Source organism: Megascapheus bottae, chromosome 14 (assembly GCF_031878675.1).
Source record: "Megascapheus bottae isolate mThoBot1 chromosome 14, mThoBot2.hap1, whole genome shotgun sequence".
Classification (NCBI taxonomy): Eukaryota; Metazoa; Chordata; class Mammalia; order Rodentia; family Geomyidae; genus Megascapheus; species Megascapheus bottae.
In genome coordinates this window covers 52,757,573-52,785,460 of record NC_143522.1, presented here as the reverse complement: position 1 = coordinate 52,785,460, position 27,888 = coordinate 52,757,573, and the positions used below count along the sequence as shown (strand labels likewise).

Sequence of the window (27,888 nt, the reverse complement as noted above, 5' to 3'; positions counted from 1 at the left end):
CCCAAATTAAAGAAACAGAATTGTGGTGCCATTAAGTCCCAGGAACTGACCTGTCTGTGTTAAAATTAACCAGAACTCTGTGTAAATTCAAGGGATGGCATTTGTTTTCCAAAGCAGAACTCGCACGTAAATTCAAGGGATGGCATTTGTTTTCTAAAACCATAAAACTACCCTTAGACAGCTAATTAGGACTCTACTGGTATAGGAATCCCCCTTAGCTCCAACAGCCCTGAACTGTCCCTAACCCCTACCTTATCTCATTCCAATAGCTGATTGCTGTGTTGATGTAAATCTGTAGTCTTTGCCTTTAAAAGCCCTGTAGAAAAGCTGTTCAGGGCTTCCTCCTGGGCTCCCGCTGTATGGGAGTGTAGGACGGAGCCCGAGCTAGCCCGCCTGAATAAAGCCTTGCTTTTGCATTTCGGAACGTCTGACTCTCGGTGGTCTCTTGGTGGTCGTCCTGAGATTTGGGCATAACAGTCCAATGCTATAACACGTTCAGATTTTTTTTTTTCAGACCAACCCCACAGAACTAAACAATGGCAGCTTAATCTGTAGATAAGGCAACAAAACCTTTAAGGCTGGAAATGTGGCTTAGTAGTAGATTGCTTGCCTAGCGTACATGAAGTCTTGAGTTCAAGCCTCAGGACTAGCAAAACAAACAAAAACAAAAACACAGCATGAGGTCATGGCTTTACACATCACATATTTTTACTTCAACAATATGTTATTTTACCAAAGCAAGGAGGATCCTTTAAACTGCTTGACTGTAACATTAATTAGTATATTTTACACTCTGTGAAGTATTTTACACTGTGAAGAGAATATGTTCTTAGATTTTTATTTATTTATTTTGCTGCTCCTGGGGCTTCAAGTCTGGACTTGGGCACTGTTCTCCCTGAATTCCTTTGGTCAAGACTAGTGCCAGAGCACCACTTCCAACTTTTCAGCTTCTTCTCCTGAGTAATTGGAGATAAGAGTCTCTCAGACATTCCTGACAGGGCTGGCTTCCAACTGGAATCCTCAGATCTCAGCCTCCTGAGTAGCTAGGATTACAGGTGTGAGCCACCGGTGCCTGCCTCCTGTTCATAGATTTTATAACTATGTGTGAAATAAGACAATAAAACACAACAATATGAGTGTAAAAATGACTCCTGGGGGCTAGGAGTGTGGCCTAGTGGTAGAATGCTTGCTAGCAGGCATGATGACTTGGGTTCGATTCCTTGGTACCACACACACAGAAAAAGCCAGAAGTGCTTTGGCTCAAGTGGTAGAGCGCTGACCTTCAGAAAGCTCAAGAACAGTGCCTACGCCCTGAATTCAAGCCCCAGGACTGACAAAAAAATGACAAAAAAAAAAAAAAAAGGGCCAGGAGTTTGGCCTAGTGGTTAAAGTGCTTGCCTAGCATGCATGAAGACCCGGGTTCGATTCCTCGGTACCACATACATAGAAAAAAGCTGGAAGTGGTGCTGAGGCTCCAGTGGTAGAGCTCTAGCCTTGAGAAAGTCCAAGGACAGTGCTCAGGCCCTGAGCTCAAGCCCAGGACTGGCAAAAAAAAAAAAAAAAAAAAAAAAACAACCTCCTGGTGCTGAGCACCTGCGGCTCACACCTGGAATCCTAGCTACTCAGGAAGCTAAGATCTGAGGATCTCAGTTCAAAGCCGGCCCAGGCAGAAAAATCTATGAGACTTTTGTTCCCAATCAACCAGAAAAAGCCAGTACTGGAGGACTGCGTCTAGTGGCAGAATGCCAGCCCTGAGCTTCTGAATTCAAGCATCAATACTGGCATAAAAAAGAAAAAGAAAAAAGTTCTGGCCAAATAGCATTGCTGTGATTAATTCTCCTGGAAAAATGTAAGCAGGAATGAACTGCCCTTTTTTTTTTTTTTTTTTTGGTCAGTCCTGGGCCTTGTACTCAGGGCCTAGGCTCTGTCCCTGAGCCTCTCTAAGCACAAGGTTAGAGCTCTAGCACTTGAGCCATGGTGATGCTTCTGGTCTTTTCTGTTTAGGTGGTACTGAGGAATTGAACCCAGGGCTTCATGCTTACTAGGCAAGCACTCTACCACTAAGCTACATTCCCATCCCTGAACCGCACAATTATGACAATATATGTCTCTTATTATTTCTAATTTAGTAGTGTATGATTGTGCCGTGAAATTATCCTGCTACTTTAAATCTAAAGATTTGGAGTCTGGAGGCATGGCTAAAGTGGTAAAGTAGCTGTCAAACAAGTGTGAGGCCCCGAGTTCAGAATTCAGTACCACTCAAAAAAATTAGAGCATGGTGGCTCATGCCTGCAATCCTAGCTACTCAGGAGGCTAAGATCTGAGGATCAAGGTTCAAAGCCAGCCCAGGCACAAAAGGACCTGAGACTCTATGTCCAATTAACCTCTAGTAAATGGGAAGTAGGGCTTGGCTCAAGGGTAGGGTGGTAGCCTTGAGCTGAAGAGCTCAGGGATAGCACCCAAGCCGAGTTCAAGCCCAATGACCCACAAAAACAAAACAGAGTCTCTCCAAATCTGTCTTCCTACCTGGCTTGGAACTGATCATTATATCTCGCCTTCCTGAGTAGCTAGGATTACAGGCCTGAGCCACTGGTACCCAACTCCAAATGTGCTGGGTTCAATAATTAAGACTATGAATCAGACAGTTTTCCCCCTCCCAGAGTTACAGTTGAAGATCAGAATCTAACATACAGTTTTTACATCTGAGGACCACAAAACTTAGGTCTTGATCAGTTACACTGTTAAGCTGTACAAGATGTAGGGCTAAGAACTAGGTCTTCCCACTACTCAGTTCCTGCTCTCCCCAGTAGTATTGTTCATCCACCCACTCTTTTGAATGCAACACTTCTCCCACTTCTGTTTGAAAGATTCTACCTAGCCTTACTGATCGTTCCCTCTTCGTACTCCCCCTCTCCACCACCCTTTTCATGCTTGGCCATGGGAACTCGGGTCTGTAATCCTAACTACTCAGGAGGCTGAGAACTGAGGATCACAGTTCAAAACCAGCCAGGGCAAGAAAGTCAATGAGACTCTTTGAGTAACTAGGAGATAGCTGAAGTGGAGCTGTGGCTGAAAAGTGTTAGCCTTCAGTGAAAAAAGAGACAGGCCGGGAGTTTGGCCGAGTGGTATGCGTGAAGCCCAGGGTTCGATTCATCAGAACCACATACACAGAAAAGGCCACGCGTGGTGCTGTGGTCCAGCGGTAGAGCGCTAGCCTTGAGAAAGCCAAGGACAGTGCTCAGGCCCTGAGCTCAAGCCCAGGACTGGCAAAAAAAACAAAGAATGAAGAGACAGAGCCCAGGCGGGGAGTTAAAGCCCCAGTATTGTAAGGAAGAAAAGAAAGGAATGAAGGAAAGCCCTGAAGCTGAAGCCACACACTGGACACTGCGACGCTTCTGCAAGAAAACGGAAGACTACCTTTTCCTTCGCATAACCCTTTCTGCGCCCGGGAGGCTGGGTACATGGTGTGGGGGGGGTGATGGCGGCCTCACTAGGCCCGGACCGCATGGAGTCCCGCCCCCTGGTGCGGCAGCGAAGATGGATGGAGAGCCACCTGTCAGAGGGCGGTGGGCGGGGGCCGGGCCGCCGGGCCCGCAGGCCCGGGGAGCGCCGGCCGCCGAGCGCACGCTCCGCGCAGACCGCTCGCCCGAGGCAGGCGCGATGCGGTCGTCTAAGACGCTGGGCGCTGACGGCCGGCGGGAGGGGCCGCTGCGGAGCCACCGCGGGAGGTGAAGGACCGTGGAGGTGACCGCAAGGAGAGAGCGCCGCGGCCAGGGGCCGCAGAAGCGCGCCGGCGGTTCCCGGGCGGACGGCGGGCGGGCGGGAGGACGGGGCGGGCGAGCCCGGCCGGGGCGGGGTGTCATGTCCCGCGAGCGGCCCCCCCGCACAGACATTCCCCGCAACCTGAGCTTTATCGCTGCGTTGACCGAGCGCGCCTACTACCGCAGCCAGCGGCCGAGCCTCGAGGAGGAGCCCGAGGAGGAGCCCGGCGAGGGGGGGACCCGGCCCGGTGCCCGATCCCGCGCTCACGCTCCCAATCGGGGTCGCCGAGCGCGCTCTGCGCCAGCCGGAGGCGCGGCAGCCCGGGCGCCCCGCAGCCGTAGCCCCGACACTCGCAAGAGAGTCCGCTTTGCAGACGCGCTGGGGCTGGAGCTGGCCTCGGTGCGCCGCTTCCGCCCCGGAGAGCTGCCCCGGGTCCCCCGCCACGTGCAGGTCCAGCACCAGAGGGACGCCCTCCGCCACTTCGCGCCGTGCCAGCCGCGCGCCCGCAGCCTCCAGGTAGGCGGCGGGACACGCCCCTTCCCCGGGACTCCCCCGGATGGCCGCGGCGGGCGTGTGGGAGTGGACTTGCGGAGGAGCACCCATCCCGCAGCAACCCAGAGCCCGCAGCCTCTCACCCCCTGCGGGGATCCCCGCTCGGGAGAGGCGAAGCCGGGCGGCCTCTGATTGGTCCACCATCTCTAACCCCGCCCCTTCCTCCCCAGGAGGCGCGCGCCGCCTTGGAGCCCGCCAGCGAGCCGGGTTTCGCCGCGCGCCTGCAGGCCCAGCGCATCTGCTTGGAACGCGCGGAGGCGGGCCCGCTGGGCGTGGCCGGGAGCGCGCGCGTGCTGGACCTGGCCTACGAGAAGCGCGTGAGCGTGCGCTGGAGCGCCGACGGCTGGCGGAGCCAGCGCGAGGCCCCCGCGGCCTACGCCGGCCCGGCCCCGCCCCCGCCGCGCGCCGACCGCTTCGCCTTCCGCCTGCCCGCGCCGCCCATCGGCGGCTCCCTGCTCTTCGCCTTGCGCTACCGCGTGACGGGTCACGAGTTCTGGGACAACAACGGCGGCCGGGACTACGCGCTCCGTGGGCCCGAGCACCCGGGCAGTGGCGGCGTCCCGGAGCCCCAGGGCTGGATCCACTTTATCTGAGACGCGGGGCCGGGCGGGCGGGGCGGGCGGGGGAGCCGCCAGAGCGGCCAGGGCCGAGGCCCGGGAAAGCCGCGAGGCTCCGAGCTCGGGGAGGAAGGCGCTGGTTGGGCGTCAGGCGGAGGTGCAGAGGGTGCTGGAGGGATTAGCAGACGGAAGGAAGGCTGCTGGCGCCTCTTCACGAGCGGGCCTAAGCGGCATGGTGGGTTCTGGAGGCTTCCAGACAGCCTCCTCTGGCCTTTGCAGCCTCAGGTCCCCCAGCCCTGCCCCGCTAGCGTTCTGCCATCCCCAGTTGGCATTGCTTAATCCCGGAGACTTGGTCGTTGCTTCCCATGTCACCTAGTCTTCATGGTCTCCCTGGGGAGTAACTGACAGTAGACAGGCAGGTGGGAATTAAGAAAGGCAGTCGTAGCCCTGTTCTTTCAGTGAAATAAACGGGGACCTCAGAGGTTGGTACGCTCAGGGCTTCCGGGAAAATGCCAGCCTTACCTTTCTGGGTGCCTTCTTAACCTCTAAGCACTTTATGAACTGCCAAGGTCTTCACCCTTATTCTTTCTGCCACAGAAGAAAAGGAAGTCACTAGTTGTATGAATTTGGACACCTTACTTCGTTGGGTCCCAATATCCTTGTGAAGGGTGAGTTCTGAGTTGGGTGATCTCTCACGGCGGCATTTGGCATTTTATGATCTGTGCATGGCACCCTGTAGGTTAGAAGCTACATCCTCTAACCTAATGTGACAGTGAAGAGTGCACAGCATCCGTGAATAGGTCCCCACATTTTGGGCACATATATTCCAGCCTTCAGCTACAGAGTATTCTAAAGCCTCTTCCAAATCATGGCTTATCCTCCACTACTTCTTTTTTGCCTTTGCCTCCACAAACTGCCAGTAGGGGGTACTCTCAGTCCCAAAATGAAAAAGCAATGTTGAGATCTCTCCAAATGAGAAAAGAATATTGTTACAGCCGGGTACTGCTGGCTTACACCTGTAATCACAGCTACTCAGGAAGCTGAGATTTAAGCATTCCATCCAAAGCCAGTCCTGGCAGGAAAGTCCATGAGATTCATATCTCTAATTAACCACCAAAAAGCTACAAGTGGACATGTAGCTTCAATGGAGGAATGCCAGCCTTAAGCATAAAAGCTAAGGGACAGCCTGTGCCCAGGCCCTGAGTTCAAGCCCCAGTACTAGCACCACAATTTTAAAAAAATTAAAATAGTTGATACAAGAAATGGAAGACATAGCAAGATGAGGTGGCTCACGCCTGTAATCCTAGCTATTCAGGAGGCTGAGATCTTTGGATTGTGGTTCAAAGCCAACCCAGGCACTAAAGCCCAAGAGACTCTTTATCTCCAATTAACCACCAGAAAACCAGAAGTGGTGGTGTGCCTCAAGGGGTAGGGCCTTAGCCTTGAGCTGAAGAGCTCAGGGACAACACCCAAGCCCAGAGTTCAAGCACCATGACCAACACCGACAAAAAAAATATAAGACATGTCAAGAACAAAAGCAATTAGAAATTAAGTGGCACTAGAAGGTGGCAGTCTGATTAATATCCTGAGTCAATTAAATGGGAAAACTTGCCTCTTAAAAGCCTTTACATTCATCCCGTTGTTCTGGTTAACTTTAACCTCTGGGTCGTTTCTTTGCTGAGCCCGTGCTTTTCTTTGTATTCTCTAACATCTTTGCTTTTATCTTTCTTCCCTAGCCCTCCTTTCTCATCCTTTTTTACTTTGAACACGTAGGGTATTTACTTTCATCTCCTTTTCCTCTCTATCCGTGTTGATCAGTGCTATTCCTTCTCCTTCAGAAGAAGTGGAGACCCTTCTTGGGTTCCTCAAGACAGTGGTTGACCCCCCTTCCTCAGGCTCCTTCACCTGTCTTCTAGAGGGAGAAGGAAGACAGGAAAGAAGCAGTTCCTGATATTACCAGTGAACCAAGAGCACCCAGGGAACCAGCTCTTCACATCCTTTTCTGTCATTAATTTCTTAATATAGTCTGCCATCTCTTTTTGTCAGTAAAAAAGTGGGCATATAGGCCCAAATATATACATATGTGTACATTATATATTTTTTATTTATTTTATTTATTTTTTGCCAGTCCTGGGGCTTGAACTCAGGGCCTGAGCACTGGCCTTGAACACTTTGCTCAAGGCCAGCACTGTGCCACTTGAGCCACAGTGCAACTTCTGGCTTTTTCTGTGTAAGTGGTACCAAGGAATGGAACCCAGGGCTTCATGCATGTTAGGCGAGCACTCTACCACTAGGCCCACATTTGCATTCAGCATAAGAGTGCCCCTTCTGTCCAGAGTCTCAATCCTTTAACAAACGACAGCTGGGTCATTCCTCAAAGTGGTGCCCATTTAAACAATCTCCTTACCTTTTTCTGTTTGTCAGTTCCGGGCTTGAACTCAGGGCTTGAGCACTGTCCCTGGGCTTTCTCAAGGCTAGAGCTCTATCACTTGAGCCTCAACACCACTTCTGGCTTTTTGCTATGTATGTGGTGCCAAGGAATCGAACCCCTGTCTTTGTGCAAGCACTCTACAACAAGGTCAACCTCCTGGCCACCAATATCCTTATCTTTGGATGAAAAGAATTTCATGCATCTTGTGGATCACCTTCAGCAAGCTCCATCAAAGAGAAGAGAGAAATGATATTGGAATTCACCACTCCATGCATGAGTCATCTTAAGAGGAGCCAGGAAAACTGGGTCAAAGTTCTGTGTGTAATGTCTAATGTGTGTGTTGCTGTTGTATTAACAATAATCATAGCTCACACTTAACATTTGTCTGCTAAAATGTGTTGTACCTGCATGCTCCGAATCTACTGGTCAGTTATCATTAGCTCTGTTTTAGATTTATCTCAGAAACACTTAGTCATTTGTGTAAGATCACACAGCTAGGGAATGGCAGTGCTAGGATTGTAAACCCAGGAAATCTCCAGAGCCTGTATGCATTACCATGATGTTATTTTTTTTTCTTTAAAAATAAAAGGAGAAACCTTGTTTGTATATCATCTCTTACTAGGAAAAGACCTGTGGCTTTCTGTCCTCCAAGTCTTGTGAACTGGCTTGGAGAAGGCAAAGCCTTCCGAGGGCCTCATGTTTCCTCTGTCCTTCTCAGAAACTTGCTGCTGTTATCTGGGCCAGTGTCCTCGCTCCCCAGAACCAGAAGGGACCACTCTACCTTGCCTTCTACAGAACTTAGGGACCTATTGGTACCATCTATAAGAAATGATTGATTTTTGTGTGTGTGTGTGGGGGGGTGGTCATGGGGCTTGAACTTGGCCTGGGCACTGTCCCTGAGCGCTTCAGCTCAAAGCTACCAACCTATCCTCCAGCCAAGCCTCACTTCTCATCTTCTAGAGGTTAATTGGAGATAAGAGTCTGAGGTCCTTTTGTGCCCGGGCTGGCTTTGAACCTTGATCCTCAGATCTCAGCCTCCTGAGTAGCTAGGATTACAGGAGTGAGCCACCGCACCCCACCCAGCTCAGGATTGATTTTCTTTACCCTTTAATGAAAGGCAGGAAGGTGTTTAAGATAAACCAAGTAAGTTTATTTGAAAGTGAGCAGAAAGCTATAAAAACAGTGAGTGAGACTTTGGGTTCCCTGACCAAGGATAGAATTCCAGGCCATGGCAACAAGAAGGCCAAATCCTCACCAGGAGAAAGAGGTTGAGGACTTCCCCCAGCTTCCCAGTTTCCATTACAAAACCACAGATCCTTGGCCGGAAGTTTAGCCTGTGGTAAAGTGCTTACCTAGCATGCACAAAAACCCAGGTTCAATTTCTCAGTACTTATACATAGGAAAACCCAGAAAAGGTGTTTTGTCTCAATTGGTAGGGCTCTAACCTTGAGAAAGCGCAAGGACAGTGCTCAGGCCCTGAGTTCAAGCCCCAGGACTGGCAAAAAAAAAAAAACCCACAAGTCCTTGAGATCAATGTGTGAAAAACAATTTCAAGGTGACTCACAAAAGGGAAGGCTGAAGAGGTAAAAGTCTTAGCAAGATTTTATTTTACTATAACAAGGTTAAGGTGGAGAGAAAGACTCATTCTTACCTCCCCTGTAAGAAATGGGAGTTAAAAGTTCAAAATGGCAGCTGTTACCTGCTGCCTTTATTTCTTCTGAGCAAAGGGATACAGATAGTTGCAACTAGCAGCTCCCCAACTCTGCGGGAATGATTCTGGGTAAGCAAGATAGGGGTTAACTTACTATCCTAAAAATATGTAGGTATCTCTGGGCCCAATCAAAACACAGGAACCATAAGTGATTCTTAGGCTTCCTTCCATCAGATAAGCCTCTCACCCTGCATATCTACCCATTTACAGAGAATGGCCAAGTTTTTACCATTTCAAAAGAGAAAGCAATTCTATTTTATTTTGGTCAGTCATGGGGCTTGAACTTTAGGCCTGGGCGCTGTCCCTGAGCTCTTTAGCTCAAGGCTAGCACTCTACCACAGTCCACAGCCCACTTCCAGATGTTCTGGCAGTTAATTGGGGATAAAGAGTTTCATAGTCTTTTGTACCCAGGCTGACTTTGAATGGAGATCCTCAGATCTCAGCCTCCTGAGTAGCTAGGATTACAGACATAAGCCCAGGAGCCCAGCTGCCTATTTTTATGGTTATTAAAAATATAATTTCCCTGTCTTCTCCTCCTGACTCTTCTGCAATACCCTTCCATACACTATGTTCTCTCCTGGCGCTAGCAATTCACTCTCGAGGGCATTTTGAATGTTTACATCTGTCTCATCCCCACTACTCACTGACCTTAGCCAAATTCCCTAATATTTCCACAAGAAAGGTCTCCAGTTCAGACAGCTGCTAATGATCTATGCTTGAGCCCTCTTTGAGAGCTCCAGTGTTAATGTGAACACCACTGGAGATGGAACCAAGGATAAGACTGCTCTGAGCTCTCTCTGTAAGGCATTCCCTTGTTTGCACTCCCCATCAGTGGGAGTAAATTAACAGTTTCCTCCATTGTTGTCTCAAGGCTGGGCCTGGCCCTGGCCCGAGCTGCCTTCTTTCACTTATAAGGATAAATGCGTCACTCATGGAAGCTTTATTTACAAACTATCAATGCCACCATTACTCATGGAAGCTTTATTTACAAACTATCAATGCCACCCTGCCTGGTAGAATGGGAGAAAATAATGAATATTCTTAAATTTTTTTGTGTGTGTTGTCTGGTCCTCTTGAGATTCCCATAAGTTCCTGCCCATAAGCCTTTGCTGTGTACCCCTGTTTTACTGTGAGAACTGACCCTGTGCCTCTGCTGCTTTTTCCTCAGTTTGGACTAGCCTGGCACAGCAATAGTAGAATCCCCACAGGGCACATCACATGCCATGTGTCTATACTTCCTTTCCTCGATTGCACCGTTTCCACAACTCATGCACTTTTCTTACAGCCCCAGTAAACAAGAGGACTCTAGATAGAGCTGCAGCCAGAGACTGGTATTTTCCCTGGTTGCTGGGAAATCTTCAGGAGTTGGCCAGATCTTCGAGGGTCCTGTCACCTGTTACTCATGGTGGAATTACGGTGCTGAGCATAATGACTGTGAATGAGCAATGTAGAGTAGGCTGGGAAACACCACCCTAGTCCATAGTGTTTCGATTTTGAGACAGCTTACCCAGAGTACTCCCTTTCCCCTCATTCAGACCTCGGAAATCTTCCTACACCTGTCTTGTAGCTTTCTCTTGCTCTTTAAAATTATAATTTTTTTTCTTTAGTTTTCCCTCTCTCTCTCTCGTCTCCCTCTTCTTCCCTCTCTTCCCTCTCTTCCCTCCTTCCCCTCTTCTTCCTTTGTTTCTTTTTTTGCCAGTCTCACAGTTTGAACTCAGGGCCTGAGTGCTGTCCTTGGGCTTTCTCAAGACTAGAGCTTTACCACTTGAGCCACAGCACCACTTCTGGCTTTTTCTATGTATGTGGTACCGAAGAATTGAACCCAGGTCTTGATGCATGCTAGGCAAGCACTCTACACTAGGCCAAACTCCCAGCTATTATTATTATTATTTTTTTTGATACAGTGTGCTATCATGTAGCTCAGGCTGTCCTCAAACCCAAGATCTTCCTTGTCTCAGCTTCTCAAGTGCTATGATTACTGGCATTTACAACTGTGCCAGCCTCCTTTGTTTGTCTTTATTAATGTTGCCCATTTCCCATCATAACAGACCCTAGCTTTTCAACTTTTCAGCCCAACTCCTACAATTTCTTGTTTCTAGTTTCTGTTATCTGGAGCCCCTCTCCATCCTTGCCATGTACATCTCAAAATTATTGGTCAAGCTCCTTACCAGAAGAACACAAATCAAGAATTGAGAAGTGACTCCAGCAAAATCAGATGGTTTGTTAGCACCATTCAAGATTGGCTTTAAAACCAGGCTTGCCAACTGCTTCTGATTCCCCCTGCTAAGAAATGAGCCTTTATACACTCAAAACACATGATTGGTCATATCCAGGGATAATATACAAAAATGTTTCATGTTTTTGCTATTAGTTTGGATTCCCTTTTCTGGGCACAAAGGGAACAAAGAGACTTGTTTGGGTGAGGATGCTAAAGAGCACGAACCTTGCTACAAAGACTGGGAACATGAAATGAAAGGAAATGAAACACTGGAATGTGAATCCCCCTCAAAACCCTTGTTCTTATCAGATTCTCCCTTCCTCAGCCTTTCACAGGACAGCCCTGTTCATATGCTGATTGGCATTGTACCCCATTTCAACTTTTTTGGGCAGCTGTTTTTCCTCTGGCTATAAGAAACATATTTGAAATGTGAAAAAGATATTTAGAAATATTTGTGTGTGTGTGCGTGTGTGTGTGTGTGTGTGTGTGTGTGTGTGTGTGGAGCATGAACTTTGAACTCTGCATGGGTGCTATTCCTTAGCTTTTACGCTCAAGATTAGCACGCTGCCATTTGAGCCACAACTCCAATCAGCCTTTTTTTGTGGTAGTTCATTGGACTGACTCCTGAACGGGCTGGTTTCAAATTGCAGTCAGATCTCAACCTTCTGAATAGTAGCATGAGCCACCAGCATTCAGCATTCAGCACTCAAGTATTATTTAGGCTACAGTGGCAAGAAAACAAGATTCCCTCCCTAACCTCCCTCACATTTCTTGATCATTTCATTTTTTTTTTCTGTCATATTCTCTTTCTCTGGATGCCTTCGGCTCATGCCAAAATTGAATGGGAAGGAAATACCCAGGAACTGGCAGCCTTGGCATAAGTTAAGAGCCTACCACCATTTGGGGTAGTAGGGAAGTAGCAGGACTCAGCTCTTTAGTTCCCTTACACCAGAAGTTGCTGAAGAAACTGGAGGAAAGTTGTTTCCTCTTTGGTGGGGAACTGTTTTCTTAGGAGGTGATCTAAGTTACAATCTGCTTCATAGGCACTGACTGGAAGTAAAGTCCTTTGTCAGACCCTGTAGCAAAGAATGAGAACTATGAGAAGAAAGGATCCTGTTCTAGCCTAGAAGAAAGTGGTAGAAATGAATAAAAGAAAGAAGTCCTTGAAAAAGATTAAGTTCTGTCTGGTAACATAACTCAAGTGGTACATAGTACTTGAATAGAATATATAATGCCCTGGGTTCTATCTCTAGTACCCACCAAAAAAGGAAATTCTTCAAATGAAAGTTCTAATAGGATTAATTCATAAACACCTGAAAGATGAGAGAATTCAATTACCCATAGGCTAAGGAAACAACACCTTACTAACATGAAATCCCTTGCTGGAGCAAGTTTAGATACATCATCACATCATAATGGCCAAGCTGTGATGTCATGATGGAGCACCCACTATTCCATGCATGGTTTAAGGAAGCCAGACACGCTGAAGGGAAGAGCCAGCATGAGGAACAGTCATCCACTGAGAGGTAAGCCCAGCACTTCTTCCCATGGCTCATTGCCTAGGGACTCGGCCTGACCTCTTTTGAGACGACTTCTTAATTTCTTAAAAGAACCCTTCTTTCACAAACACCTTTAGAGTGGCTTTTGCTATCTCAGATCCATCTCAGATTCCTAGGAATTGCATTTCTGTTTGACTCTTCAGTTCTGTCTAGCTCTGGCATTTCTTAGAAGGTGAGACAGAGGGGGGGCGGGGCGGGGAGTTTGGCCTAGTGGTAGAGTGCTTGCCTAGCATGCATGAAGCCCTAGGTTTGATCCCTCGGTACAACATACAGAGAAAAAGCCAGAAGTGGTGCTCCACAGCCTACTCCCGTCATAGAGCTTCAGAGGAGTCATAGAGGAGTGCTCAGGCCCTGAGTTCAAGCCCCAGGACTGGAGGGTATGTGTGGGGGGGAAGATGAGACAGAATAATGGAGCAGGTTTCCTTTATCCATTTTATCAGTCCCAGGGGGTAGATCCTAGTTTCTGGGAGCCAAATGTAGAGCTTTGGAGAAAGAAAACACACACACACACACACACACACACACACACTTAGGCACAACATGAGGAAAGATACCAAGCAAATTGGTTTTTAACAAAGATGATAAAAGAGGGGCAGGGGTGGGAGGGGGGCGGAGGGAGTTTGGCCTAGTGGTACAATGCTTGCCTAACATGGATGAAGCCCTAGGTTTAATTCCTCTGTACCACATACACAGAAAAATCTGGAAGTGGTGCTGTCGCTTAAGTGGTAAAGCTCTTGTCTTGAGAAAGCCCAAGGACAGCACTCAAGTCCTGAGTTCAAGCCCCAGGACTGGCAAAAAAAAAACCCAAAAAGGTGATAAAAGATTATGTGGCATATTCATAGGTCATAGGTTTCCATATATATATATATTTCAGACAAAACAAAACAACAGCAAAGCCCATAGTGCCCAGGCCCAGGGGTTCAGGCTCCAGGCACAAAGCTTATATTCTCTTGCCTAATTTTCATTACATTTAGTAACAATTGCAACTCACAAGAGCCATGCCATCTTTCAAACTAATACATAGCAATAATAATAACAACAGCAACAACAACAAAAAAAAGCAGGGTGAGCTTTAAGATCTCAGGATCTGGCTGAGGATTCTGGCTGAGATCTGAGGATCTCAATTTGAAACCAGCCTGAACCGGGTTCAGATAAGTCATGAGACTTATCTCCAACTACCAAAAAGCCAGAAGCAGAACTGTGGCTCAAGTGGCACAGTGCTGTCCTTGAGCAAAAGAAACTCAGGGACAGGGCCGTCAGTATGGCCTAGTGGTAGTGTTCCCATGCAGGAAGCCCGAGGTGCCACATATACAGAAAAAGGAGGAAGTTGCGCTGTGGCTTATGAGAAAAAGCCCAAGAACAGTGCCCAGGCCCTAAGTTCAAGTTCTACAAAAACAGATCAATTAAAAGAAAAAAGAAAAAGGAAGAACGGAAAGCAGGTGTTTTGTGGCTGGTTTCTTGGGGTTTGTAAGGAGGAAGTGATGAGGTCTGATGAGATAGGACAGAGTCTGAAGCTACCCACTAAGTGACAGAAGAATAGATTAGTCGAGGCTTTTTAAAAGACCATTTGAGAAATGGCACTTAAAAAAAAGAATTGTTGGCAAGTTTTAGTCCGAAGATGGGGAATCCCAGCTATGCAAAACTCGGCTCAGAATTTCGTACTGTGTCGGATAATGCTCTAGTGAAAAGCATTTTACTGTCACCCTTTACTTGGGAAAACCAGACTCCCGACATGGGAGGCAGAACGCCCAGCCCTTTTTGACCAGGGTACCCAGAGGAGCAGGAGGGTCTGGTGGGTTCCCCAAGAGGTGACTCCAACTTTTCACCTTCGGGAACACCTTTCTGGTGTCAGTTTGACCCATGAAACGCCTGAGTTCCTGAGATCCTAATCTTTCTGGGTGCAGGATATCTGATCCGTGTCGAGCACAAATTCTCAGCGGCTTGAGACTGTTTTGTTTTGGTTTGGTTTCAGTCCTTCTGCCTTGAGATGTTTTGTCACAGCTGACGCGGCTGGTGGCGGCCAGGCTCTGGGGCTGGGGACGACAGGGCTCCTGGTTACTTCAGGAGGACATACTAAAAATCACTTGCAGAGGACTTCCTGGAGCAGCAAATGGAGTTACTCGCAGTCCAGACAGGTAAAAGGACTGGAAGGAAGAACAATACCTCGAGTCCTTGGGAGGTCCGGTGCGGATAGGTCGAGAGTAGGCGAGGTACCGCTCAAAGCGCCCAGTCCCGGTGGACACCTTCCTGGCTGACCCCGGCCGTGAACCGTGCAGCCAATCGCAGACTCCAGCCCAGGCCCACGCAGCCAATGCCCGGTCCAGTGCGTGGCTCTGGTGCCCGCCTTCCGGGATGCGCCAATCAGAGCTCAGGCCGCCCTGGCACCGCCCCCTGGACGCCCACCCCCCCCACACCCGTCAGCCCCGCCTCCAACTCGCGGGAGCTGGGAGGGCTGGGCTGGACCCGCTGGCTCCCGGGGGCGGGGGCCACAGTCCTGGTCCCGGCCCTCCGCGCGGGTGGGCTCGGAGCAGGCCGCACGGGTCAGTAACCCCACTCCCCCCCGGAGGCCCCTGCCCGCTTCCCCTCTCCGCTTCCCCCCGCCCCCGCCCCCTCCCCGGCTCATGGTGCGAGGCTGGGAGCCGCCGCCCGGGCCGGACCGCGGTGAGTGACCCCCAGCCCCCGGACTCCCCCTCCCAGCCGGGGCGCGACCTCCGCCCTCCGGAGGCTCATCCCCGGCCGGGAGGAGGGCGATGTCAGGTTCGCAGCCGTGCGGTTCTCCCTTTTCTCCCCTGGACTTTTCAGTTACTCGTAACTGGGGCGGGCGAAGGGGGTGTGAGGGAGTCCGGGTTGGGGTGCCCTTGACCGGGGGGAGGAGGAGGACGGAGCCTCGCCCGCCTCCGGAGGCTCACCCTGGAAGTGCCAACAACTTTTTTGTTCTCTGACCCAGTTCGGAGCCATGTAGACGGCTTGTGAAATGGAGGCCAGGAGAAACGTTTTCTTCCCAGGCCGTTCCCCCATCGCCATGACGACCCCCTGGCAACCTCCACAGGCTTACAGAGCCCGGCTGAGAGGTTCGGGAGAGACTGCCCCGCCCCGCCACAGGCAGAAAACCAACCAGGAAACCGGGAGCCCGGCTCCTCCGCGGCTCCCGGCTGTGGCGTCTCAGCCTGGGGCTTCTGAACTGAAAGAAGACTCAAGCTGAGACCTGTTTGGTAATGGGGGCCCAGATCAGATCTTTTTGGTGTGTCCTCACCATACAACTGCAGCTCTTTTATATTATATTATTAAGTTAGGGTAGTAATTAGAGCATCCACTGAAAAAGCCAAAGTTAGGAACTTTAAAGATAACTTTAAAGATAAACACAGTAATGAAAAGTACAACCTGAGACTAAGTACGTCTATTGACTGGAGTTCTCAGTTACCTTTCTCGTTATTTAACGACACAAGGGAGTCTCTTGCTGCACTCTAAGACCGTTATTAAATTAGGAACGTCGGGCCCCCATCCAGACTAAATCAGAATGGGGGGGTCTTTGAACTTTTCTAGGTCATTCTAATGTGTCTCTAGATAAGAGCCTCTCAGACACTTTCATCTGTAATTGCCAGTTTGTTTCTTTAAGGTGAAGTGAGATTGGATACTTCCCTGGAAGTGCAACACACTTGAGATTTTCAAGTCTCATCACCAGATTTACAGTTGGCCTGCTCATTGCTAACTTACCAGTTTCTAAATGTATATGTATATTCCACTTCCTATCTCTCCAAAGTATATAGCCTGAGCTAGCCTCAAATCAGTCCTCCAGTTTCAGCTTCCCAAATTGACTTAGTTTTCACAGGAACAGTTTTTACCTTGTGTGTGTGTCCAAGACACTGGGAGTTAAAAACTCAATATATGACACTTTCACTCATTGGCTAGCACGCCACCAACTGAGTCACACCTTCAATCCCAGGAAGTTCCCCCCTCCCCCCAGACCTGGGGCTTGAACTCAGGGCCTGAACACTGTCCCTGGGGCATTCTCAAGGCTAGAGCTTTACCACTTTAGCCCACACCACTTCCAGCTTTTTCTATGTATGTGGTACTGAGGAATCGAACCTGGGTCTTTGTTCATGCTAGGCAAGCACTCTACCACTAGGCCAAACTCCTGGTTGCCCCCACCCACCCACCCAGGAACAGTTTTTAATGTAGTATTTTTATAGGCTTATGTATTATTTAACTACATTATTATATACTTACAGGGAAAAATATGGGTATAGGTAGTTTTGAAGTCACACAAAACAGTACCACTCCCACAGATAAACTGAGTGAGGCCAACTGTTTGGATGCATTGGAGAGTACCACTGCACTACAGTGTTGGTCATGGAATCCAGTAGGTCAGGAGAGAAAGGCTACTGGCCACAGATGGCCCTTTCCATTTTACTTTGGTACTTGTGGTATTCTGTCCTTTCCTTTTTTTTCTCTCTTCCCATTCAATTATACCAAAGTTGTTTATCCATAAGTAATTACCATCAGTTTTATTAAACTGGGAATAGAAATGACAGAGGTTTTTGCCTTTTTTTTTTTTTTTTTTGCCAGTCCTGGGGCTTGAACTCAGGGCCTGGACACTGTCTTTGGGCTTTCTCAAGGTTAGCACTCTACCACTTGAGCCACAGCACCACGTCCGGCATTTCTGAGGAATTGAACCCAGGGCTTCGTTCATGCTAGGCAAGAACTCTAATACTAGGCCAAACTCCCAGCCCTGGCAGAGGTTTCTTAAACTGTCCTCTTGATAATCAGTGAAGCATCCAACGGTGTACTTTTTTCTTTTTTTTTTTTTTTCTATCCTGGGGCTTGAACTCAGGTTCTGGGCCCTGTCCCTGAGCTAGTGCTGGCCCACTTGAGCCACAGTGCCACTTCTGGCTTTTGCTGAGTAGTTTATTGAAGAGACTTTCCCGCTTGAGCTGGCTTCAAACTGTGATCCTCAGATGTCAGCCTCCTGAGTAGGTAGGATTGCAGGTGTGAGTTACCAGTGCCTTGCAGTGTATTTTTCATTTTAACTTTCTCTTTAAAAAACATTTAGGGCCAGGGAATGTGGCTTGGTGGTGGAGTGCTTGTCTAGCATACATAAGCCCTTAGTTCAATTCCTTAATACCACATAAACAGAAGTGGCACGATGTGGTTCTAGTGGTAGAGTGCTAGCCTTTAGCACAGAGAGGCTCAGGGACAGAGCCCAAGCCCTGAATTCAAGCCCCAAGACTGTCAAAAAAATAGTCATAACCTTTTGAAGGTCTGTAATTTTTTGTCTAATTCTGAAAGATTCCTAATCCAAAAAGTATGTGAATACTACTAGGTCCTTTAAAGCTCAAGTGGTAGAGCTCTAACCTTGAGAAAGTCCAAGGACAGGCTCAGGCCCTGAGCTCAAGCCCACTGGCAAAAAAACAAACAACAACAAAAAAAACAGTGACTCAAGATAAAGCTCTTGTGTCCATATCCTAGAGACCCTTTCATTTACTCTCATCCTATATGACCTTATGTATCTAGGTTTTGAGCTATTGTAATCCTCTGCTAGTAGAGTCCTAGATGTGTCCTAATTATTACACATGAGGGAAACCATTGAGCCTATGTTCCTTTGAGTCTGGCTTACTTCACTTAAGATGATTTTTTCCAAGTCTTTCCATTTCCTTACAAATGGGGCGATGTCATTCTTTCTGACATCAGCATAGAATTCCATTGTGTACAAATACCACAACTTGTTGATCCAATCATCCACTAAGGGGCATCTAGGTTGGTTCCATATCTTTGCTATGGTAAATAGTGCTGCAATGAACATCATTGTACTAGTGGCTTTAGTATGTCCTTGTTTCTGGACTTTGGGGTAAATGCCAAGGAGTGGGATTGCTGGGTCATAGGGGAGCTCTATGTTTAGTCTTTTGAGAAATCACCATACTGCTTTCCATAGTGGTTGAACGAGTTTCCACTCCCACCAGCAGTGTAGTAGTGATCCCTCCTGACCACATCCCCTCCAGCATCTGTTGTTATTAGATTTCTTGATCATGGCCATTCTAACTGGAGTGAGGTGGAATCTCAGAGTTGTTTTATTTTGCATTTCCTTTATGGCCAGAACTTCATGTGTCTATAGGCCATTCTTGTTTCTTCTTCGGAGAAGTGTCTCTTTAAGTCTTTGGCCTGGGCTCTTTTTCTTTTCTTTTTTTTTTTTTGTATTGGGGATCGAACCCAGGATGTTACACTTTCTAGGCAAGCACTTTGCCACTGAGCTACATCCCAGCCCCCCTGGGCTCTTTTTTTTTTTTATTGTAATTAGTAAAAGGGTTACATGATATTTGCCAGATAGAAGGTGCATTAATTCACATACATTGATACCCTTTCACATGTCTTGGTACCCGTTTCCCTCCCCCCCCACACTCCCCACCCTGGGCTCTTTTTCTTAAGCCAGCAATCTACCTCTTGGAGCCATAGTGCCATTCCTGGTTTTCTGGTGGTTAACTGGAGGTCAAAATCTCATAGACTTTCTTACCCAGCCAGAAGCCTGGGTAAGAGATCCTCAGATCTCAGCCTTCTTAGTAACTAGGATTACAGGCATGAGCCACCAGTGTCTGGTTTGTTTATCTATTTTTCCAGTTCTAGGGTCTGGGCACTGTCCTCGAGCTTCTTCTTGCTCAAGGCTAGTACTCTACCACTTGAATCACAGTGCCACTTCTGGCTTTTTCTGTTTATGTGGTACTGAGGAATAGAACTCAGGGCTTCATGATAAGCACTCTTCCCCTAAGCCACATTCCCAGCCCTTTTTGTGTGTATGTGCTGGCCTGAGGCTTGAGCTCAGGGCCTGGGCTCTCTCCCTAAGCTCTTTTTGCTCAAAGTTAGTGCTCTGTCACTTTGAGCCCCAGCTCCACTTCCATTTTTCTGGTAGTTAATTGGAGATAAGAGTCTCTGGAGGAGGCCGGGAGTTTGGCCTAGTGGTAGAGTGCTTGCCTAGCATGCATGAAGACATGGGTTCGATTCCTCGGGACCACATACCTAGAAAAAAGAAAAAAGCTGGAAGTGATGCTGGAAGTGGTAGAGCTCTAGCCTTGATGGGCAGTGGAGGCTCATGCCTGCGTCCTAGCTACTTAGGGCACTTCGGAGGCTCAGACCTGAGGATTGAAGTAAAAAAGGCATGTCATAAGAGCCTCCTGAGTAGCGAGCATGACAGGCATGAGCCACTGGTACCCGGCCTGCTTTATTCTTTATGCTAAATCTTCCTCATGTCCAAAATACAAGTATATGTCCTTATGGAAAATGACACAACAGAGGTTAAGTAGATATCAAATGTAGTCATAAGTTTCCTCCATTTTGGGTTTTTCTAAATAGTGGTATAACCACTATGAATGGATGAGTCTGGGAGGAGAAATTCATCTGACAATTAAAAAGGACCTAAATTATGGAAGTGATTCTCCCAACTATGATTTTCATACTCTTTTGGTTTTTTGAGATCATGTCTCTTTGTAGATCAGGCTGGTCTTGAACACGATGGTAGCCTGAGCTGGCTGAGATCTTCCATAGTGCTGGGATTACAGGTGTGTGCTACTGTACTCATGTCATCCTTTCCCATCGTGGAGCACTTGCCTGGCATGTTCAAATTCCTGGGTCTTGTCCTCAACACTGGAAAATAAATTGAAGAAAATAAAACGGGGAGAGGGGGAGCATGGACTAGTGGTAGAGTGCTTGCCTAGCATGAACGAAGACCCGGCTTCGATTCCTCAGTACCACATACATAGAAAAAGCCAGAAGTGGTGCTGTGGGCTCAAGGACACTGCTTAGGCCCTGAGTTCTAGCCTTAGGACTGGTGATAATAATAATAATAATAATAATAGCAGCAGGCATGGTGGATTACACCTGAACTTCTAGCTACTTGTGAGGCAGATTGGGAAGGTCTCAGATCCAGAAGGTCTCAGAAACCTAGCTCAATAAAACAAGCTGGGAAGAGGCTGGGAGTTTGGCTTAGTGGTAGAGTGCTTGCCTTAGCATGCACAAAGACCCAGGTTCAACTCCTTGGTACCACATATATAGAAAAAACAAAACAAACCAAGCAGGGCATGGTGATATATGCTTGTCATCTTAGCTACACAAGATTGAGGTCTGAGGCCAGCCCTGGGCAAAAGTGTGAGACCCTATTAAAAAAAATAGCAAAGCAAAGAAATAAGTGGAGGACTGAGTTAAATAATAGAGCTCCTGCCTACCAAGTGCAAGGCCCTGAGTTTAAATCCCAGTATCAATAAAAAGAAAAAAAAAATCTATGAGTGGGGGTGGAGGGAGAGGTAGGCTGTGTGATGCTTAGCCTACATGAAGCCTGGGTTTAATCAGCAGCAAAAAGAAAAAAAAAAACAACCAAAAAAATCCACCAAAATATGTCATCTTCCTCCATTTACCTACCCAAGGTGTCCTTAAGGATCTGTATTGCATTCCACTTAAGATTCCATTGTTAAAAGCACCAATTATTTATTGTAGCAAGCACTAAAATGCTTAGTAATATTTTAAATTACAAAAAATAATCCCTAGGGCTGGGGGCGCGGGGGGGTGCGTGAGTGGTAGAGTGTTTATCTGGTGTGCATGGTACCCTGGTTCCGTTGGCAGCATGATAAAAGATGAATCCCTCATATCACATGACCCTGACTTTAGGGACCTGAGAATTTATTTCCTCAGTTCATCTGTAGCATTTGCATAGAAATCCTAGCCTATAACCTTACCATCTGAAGGGAATGCAGTTTCCCAAAGCATACCATGTGTTTTAAAGGATCACTAAAGCTTACATAGAGAACTGAGTTAAATTTCACATAATATTCCAGGAAATAACCTGAGCAAGCATTTCAGGAATCAAGTCTGGATCTCTTTGGCAATCCCCACACTCATCATCACCCTGAGACCTAGGCTGCTCTGCAGGGCGGCTCGCCAGAGTGGGCTAGAATTCCTAATGAATCTATCCTCTGGTTTTGAGGCGAAAGCTGGGCTAGACTGATAAGATCCAGAGGCCTCTCGTCTGGTGTTGAAAGGGCTGAGCTCTCTGGGCTTAGTGGGGTGTGTGTGGAGGGGATGGGCTTAGTGGGGTGGGGGAGGAATGAGCTGTTCACACAAAGGTTGGGGGAGGGGATAACCTTTCTTCCAGAGCTTAGGGAGGTGAAACCTTCCCCTTTTCACAGGACTAAACCCTGGGGAGGGAGTCCCAGTTGTTCCTGATCTCCAGCCTCTTATCTCTTCTCCTGAGAGATAAAAAAAATAAATAAAGACTTGAAGGTATTATTCCCCTCTTCCCAACTGTACCACCAAGAGGGAGTGAAAGAGGGCTGGGAAGAGAGCAGAGCTAACTACTTCTTAGGTAGGTAGGTAGTTATTGATTACTTTTCTGTCTCCACATTCTAGAGTTAATAGTAAATTGGTAGGAGCCAAAAAGTAATAGGTTACTGCTCCTTTTGTTTTTGTAGTTGTCTTCATTTAGTGATTCCTGTTCCATGAAGTTAGAAAGTGAAAGGGTCAAGTGAAGTGAGTTTGAATTGGACAGACTTTATAAGAGGATAATCTCATTGGGGCCCGGAGTTTGGCCTAGTGGTAGAGTGCTTGCCTAGCATGCACAAAGACCTGGGTTCGATTCCTTGGTACCACATACATAGCAAAAAGCCAGAAGTGGTGCTGTGGCTCAAGTGGTAGAGCCCTAGCCTTGAGAAAATCCAGGGACAGTGCTCAGACCCTGAGCCCAAGCCCAGGACTGGGAAAAAAAAAAAAAAAAATGAAGCTTGGAGATTTTGCTCAGTGGTAGAGTGACTAGCTAATATGCAGAAGGCAGTGAGTTCCATAGCTAAGACTGCAAAAGAGAAAGGGGGAGGGAGAAAGAAAGAAAGAAAATTTTAATTATAAAAAAAGATAACCTCAAAAGAAGTTTTGTATTAGTGACAACATTCACTACTCATGTGACTTGAGGTCATTTTTATCCTAACTTCTATGGGTTTTAGTCTTTTCATATAAAACCCCAGGAATTCTTGTAGCATCTGATGAGAAATTGAGGCACTTTAAAACAACACAACATGCTGGGTACTGGTAGCTCACACCTGTACTCCTAGCTACTCAGGAGGCTGAGATCTGAGGATTGTGATTCAAAGCCAGCCAAGGCATAAAAGTCCATGGGACTCCAAAAGTTTGGTAGAAATTGAGTAATGTGGGGCCGGGAGATGGCTCAAGTGGTAGGGTGCCTGCCTAGCAAGTGTGAGGCCTTGAGTTCAAATCCCATAAGGGGGTTGGGGGAGGGAGAAAAAGCGATTGAATGCTATGCCAAGAGAAGCCTTAATGATTGAGCTATCTCTCTTCTTACTACAGCTATCTGTGAAGGGTACAAATCAGAACACAGCATGCCTCCTAATAAAGAGGCCAGCAGACTTAACAGCCCAACAGCAGGGCTCGTCTGCCTACCTCCAATCTCTGAGGAGATCCAGCTTGTGTGGACCCAGGCAGCCCAGACCAGTGAGCTGGATGGCAACGAACACCTCCTGCAGACCTTCAGCTACTTTCCTTATCCCAGCCTAGCGGACATTGCCCTGCTCTGTCTACGATATGGGCTGCAGATGGAGAAAGTCAAGACTTGGTTCATGGCCCAGCGCCTCCGATGTGGCATTAGCTGGTCATCTGAAGAAATAGAAGAGACACGAGCCCGAGTGGTCTACCAGAGGGACCAACTCCATTTTAAATCCCTTCTCTCTTTGACTCATCATGCAGGGCGACCCCCAGAGGAGGCATCTCCAATGCCTGAACAGTGTGGTCTTGGAATAGGTCCTCTAACTCGTAGTGAGCCCACCCAGGGGAAGGCATTGAAGGTTGAGCCGGAGGAGCCTGCTCAAACACTGCCTCCGCCATCGAGTCATCAGAAAGCAAAGGAGCCCCTGATGATGCCTGGCAGTGGAGCATTCCCCCACCAGTCAGATATCTGGCAGGATCTTCAGAGCTGTGGCCTCTCCAAGGAGCAGGCCTGTAGGGCTCCTGACCAGTCACGTGGCGTAGGTTCTGCTTCCTGGAACCACTCCACAGCCATCCACCAGCCCCACGCTCGAATTAAGCCCCCACCAATCCCAATACTTGCTGGTTGTAAGGAGGAGTCCATATCTAGTGTGACTCCATCTTCCTCTACCTCTTCTGCCTCTTTCCAGGTACTGGCTAATGGAGCTACTGCCACCTCTAAGCCTCTGGGCTGTATCTCGCAGTCACACTCACCCAGTGAACAGGCACAAGCCCCACATCTGGAGCCAGCCTGGCCCCAAGGGCTACGGCATAATTCAGTAGCAGGTAGAGGGGGGCTCACAGAATACCTTTCCCCAGACATGCAACGCCAGCGAAAGACTAAGCGCAAAACCAAAGAACAGCTGGCTATCCTCAAGTCCTTCTTCCTACAGTGCCAGTGGGCACGACGGGAAGATTACCATAAATTGGAACAAATCACTGGTTTACCTCGGCCCGAGATCATTCAGTGGTTTGGTGACACACGTTATGCCTTAAAGCATGGACAATTAAAATGGTTTCGGGATAATGTAGTTCCCGGTGCCCCTAGTTTCCAAGACCCAATGGTTCCTACACCACCTTCAACCCGCTCCTTGAAAGAATGGGCAGAAACACCACCTCTGCCAGCCCCTCCACCCCCACCTGATATACGACCCTTGGAGAAGTATTGGGAAGCCCACCAGCAGCTCCAGGAAGCTGACGTCATTAAACTGAGCCAGGCATCAAGGCTTAGCACCCAGCAAGTACTGGACTGGTTTGATTCTCGGTTACCTGAGCCAGCTGAGGTGGTAGTTTGTCTAGATGAAGAAGAGGAGGAGGAGGAGGAAGAGGAAGTGCCGGAAGATGACGAGGAAGAAGAGGAGGAGGAAGAAGATGGTGATGATGATGAGGATGTGATTATACAGGACTGAGGGGTGGTGGGGCTAGGGGGAAAAAGGGGTCTGTTACTAAAAGGTGAACCAACTTAGTAACTGCTTAAACAAAGAAACCACATTTTTATAATTGCCTTGTAACAAAGAACTAAAAAAACTTTGTGTTCAAGGTGGGATTTAGGGATATAGTAAGTTGAGATCCACAGGAAAAGATCACCATAGGACACAAAACTATATTGGCTCAGCCAGAAATCTAGTCTCTAGCCTCTAGGTAGTTGCTGAGGATCTGTGCAAATGACAGGCCAGGAAATAGCTTTAGCTCTCCTCTTATTTGCTGTTCTTTTCAATTAGTGTAACAACAGAGGCCAGGCCTTCCCACATCCACAGAAGGGCTGGGAGTCAAGTGATGACTCTACTGCATCCCTGGTCTTACTCTTCAGTAGAATATAAGGCTACCGTGTACACTGTCTTTTCTGAGCACAAGTCCATACATCATGCAGCTAAGAGTCTCAGTACATCCTGGTCTTGTGCCAGTATGGCATTCTTCGTTTCATCTGCCTCATCACTGAATCATACCAGTAGCACAGTTTCTCATTTCTAATCCTAGGACCACTTTGCCTTTTACCTTTTTATCTCTACGAAATTTCTTTTGTCTCAGGGTAAATCTTCCAACACAGTTTGTATGAATAATTGGGTGGTGAGTGTTTAGGTTGGATATTTATTGGGAAGTAGGAAGCAGAGGAGGTGTACTTTAAAAGCAGAATTACATTACAGAGTGGCAGAGAGGGAATGCTTTCTCCTGGTGGAAAGATAGTAGAGATAGTTTCTGGGTTTGGTTTTACAAACCTGATACTACTTATGTCCTGCTTGACAGAAACTGAATTTTCATATTTTGTTGCTGATTCAGTTTGTGTCCAGAAAAGACTTTTCCTTCTCTCTTGGTTCTATCTGTGGACAGACTATGATCTTTAATTGAATTATTGATATTTAGATTGGTTTTCATCAGTTGGATTATATGTAAAGCAAATAGATCAATGGTTTAGTCATCTAAAATAAGGGTGGAAGCCCCAAACTGCTAGACTATAATAAATGCCAAAATTAAAGTTGTTTCTTTCTTTCCACGTTGCCACTTTTATGGTCTAGAGATTAATGGATTCAAGTCCATTAACATTTCTGGTTTAGGGGCTAGGTGTGATTTAGTAATGGAATACTTGCCTACCTTGTGTTACACTCTGGGTTAAATCCCATCACAAGGTTTAAAACATTTTTATGGGCTGGGAACACATTTCCTTAGTGGTAGTGCTTGCCTAGAGTGCATGAAGACCTGGGTTCAATTCTTCAGTATCACATAAACAGAAAACACCAGAAGTGGTGCTGTGGTTCAAGTGGTAGAGTGCTAGCCTTGGCCAAAAAATGCTCAGGGACAGAACCCAGACCCTGAGTTTAAGTCCCAAGAGTGGCAAAAGAAAAGAAAAAAATTATTATTCAGAGGGAGGGAGTTATTGAGGTAAAGTAAAAGATAATAAATTAGTATCTGTGATCACAAACATTGTTTTCAGCAGCTGATAATGATTAAAATTTCTGAGATTCCAGCAATGAAAAACCCCACAAGTTTGGAAGTAACTCTACTTTTGCATCCCATGGCTTTAGAGCTACTGATAACAATCGAGTTGCAATACTCATAAAGGACATCTTTATTGTTTATATATTTCAGTATGCTGAGAACCTGTATCTTCAACTATTGATGTGACAAAGGAAAACCAACAAATTTAACAGTAACTAAACATAGAGAAAACAGACAAATCGAGTATAAGAAATTAGGAAAAAAGTTCTTCATTAACATTGGCAATGAGAATACATTCAAAGCTGAAAAATGAAATCTAGAAATGAATACTTGATGAGTATGTTATTCAATCTTCCAACTCCAAGTATGATACAGAGGATTATTTTTTGCAACTTTAGTTTCAAACTGTAAGAAATGAAAGGAGTGACATATTTTTTTAATGAAGGGGTAATAAACATCTTCCTGTATTCTTACATAAGACCTGACCACATACCTGAGCAGTAAGATAAAATAGAGAAGGCAAAGCATAGGGAAGGGAATCAGGTACAGAGTAAAACCAAGAAAGAGGAAGCATCTTTTCCAAAGCCGTATCGCCTAATAGCTATAGGCTGTCCTTTAGCAGCATGCACCCATCTTAGCTGAAAGCTGGTCTATTGAGGAGTGGTCCAGGCTTCTCTTCCCCTGTCTAATCCCACTTGCCTCGGAGGCTGATAGAGTGGCTGAAGCAGAGAACAGAAATATTTGAATGTTTATAACAAAGTAAGTGACCCCTTTGTATCATGATATAACATGAATTGATATTTTACCCATTATTTTCCAGTGTGTTTTCATATTTTTTCATCTTGTGTGACAAGAGCTTTGTTGCTGCTTATGAAACTGCAACATGGCAGTCCATACCTATAATCCAAGCTACATGGTTTACAATGATGAGGTCAAATATTTGAAAATCAGACTGTACCTGTCATATCCAGAGACAAGAAGGCAGAATTCTTTGTTTTGTAGAGGTAGCACTCCAGTAAAATTTAAAACTGGTGATGGATTTTTTTTGTACTGGTACTGGGGCTTGAATTCAGGACCTAGATATTGTCCCTTAGCTTTATTGCTCATAGGCTAGTGGCTCTACCACTTGAGCTACAGCTCCACTTTTGACTTTATGGTAGTTAACTGGTGATAAAGGTCTCATGGGATTTCCTTCCTTTAAACCACAATCCTCAGAGCTCAGCCTCCCAAGAAGTTAGAATTAAAGGCTTTAGCCACCAGTGCCCAGCCAGTATTTATTTTTTTATCAGTAGTGGGGTTTGAACTTTGGGCCTGGGTGCTGTCCCCAGGCCCAAAGCGCATTTTGGTTATGCAAACAAAATAGATTAGTCTTAATATTTAAGAGCTGTGCCTGAGGTCACCAGAAGCTTGCATTGAAAATGAACCTAAATATCCTCAAAATCTAAGTCATGAACGTTAAAGCCAGGTATAGTATGTTGCTCATGCCTGAAATTCCAGCTCCTTGAGAGAGATCAAGAGGATTGTAGTTTGAAGCCAATCCAAGCCAATAATTAGCAAGATACCCATGAACCAATAGCTGGACAAGGTAGTCCATACTTATAATCCCAGCTACATGGGAGGCACTGGACTGTGATCCAAGGCTAGTTGGAGGGGGTCAG

General features: G+C 47.1%; 3 protein-coding genes across 8 annotated transcripts in view; 2 read left to right on the top strand and 1 right to left on the bottom strand.

Annotated features, from left to right (window-relative positions):
* Nucleotides 1–3,861: 3,861 nt before the first annotated feature.
* On the top strand, nucleotides 3,862–4,907 carry Ppp1r3e (protein phosphatase 1 regulatory subunit 3E). The gene is made up of 2 exons (XM_090345475.1): nucleotides 3,862–4,278; nucleotides 4,485–4,907. Exons 1-2 carry the CDS (start codon nucleotides 3,862–3,864, stop codon nucleotides 4,905–4,907), a joined length of 840 nt encoding a protein of 279 aa, XP_090201601.1.
* Nucleotides 4,908–12,660: 7,753 nt separating this feature from the next.
* On the top strand, nucleotides 12,661–25,784 carry Homez (homeobox and leucine zipper encoding). 6 transcript variants are annotated; one of them, XM_090345253.1, is made up of 3 exons: nucleotides 12,661–12,757; nucleotides 14,763–14,925; nucleotides 23,123–25,784. In XM_090345253.1, exons 2-3 carry the CDS (start codon nucleotides 14,901–14,903, stop codon nucleotides 24,703–24,705), a joined length of 1,608 nt encoding a protein of 535 aa, XP_090201379.1. In that variant the 5' UTR covers nucleotides 12,661–12,757; nucleotides 14,763–14,900; the 3' UTR covers nucleotides 24,706–25,784. The 6 variants fall into 6 exon arrangements, with proteins under 6 accessions (XP_090201379.1, XP_090201376.1, XP_090201380.1 ...); XM_090345250.1 differs by lacking the exon at nucleotides 14,763–14,925 and having other exon boundaries at nucleotides 12,692–12,757; XM_090345254.1 differs by lacking the exon at nucleotides 12,661–12,757 and having other exon boundaries at nucleotides 14,744–14,925.
* Nucleotides 25,785–26,366: 582 nt separating this feature from the next.
* The window catches only part of Rnf212b (ring finger protein 212B), a 36,000-nt gene continuing 34,478 nt past the window's right edge, over nucleotides 26,367–27,888 (bottom strand). Inside the window, exon 15 of the mRNA XM_090345257.1 lies at nucleotides 26,367–26,949. Coding sequence (XP_090201383.1) covers nucleotides 26,881–26,949 — 69 coding nt within the window. The 3' untranslated portion in view covers nucleotides 26,367–26,880. The remainder of the gene's footprint in view (nucleotides 26,950–27,888) is intronic.

Excerpts from the sequence above, each read along its gene's own strand:
- Ppp1r3e (XM_090345475.1), top strand. The coding sequence starts at position 3,862 with ATGTCCCGCGAGCGGCCCCCCCGCACAGACATTCCCCGCAACCTGAGC. Across the intron at positions 4,279-4,484 it reads CGCGCGCCCGCAGCCTCCAG|GAGGCGCGCGCCGCCTTGGA; the intron begins GTAGGCGGCGGG and ends CTTCCTCCCCAG.
- Homez (XM_090345251.1), top strand. The coding sequence starts at position 15,412 with ATGGTGCGAGGCTGGGAGCCGCCGCCCGGGCCGGACCGCG. Across the intron at positions 15,452-23,122 it reads GCCGCCCGGGCCGGACCGCG|CTATCTGTGAAGGGTACAAA; the intron begins GTGAGTGACCCC and ends TTCTTACTACAG.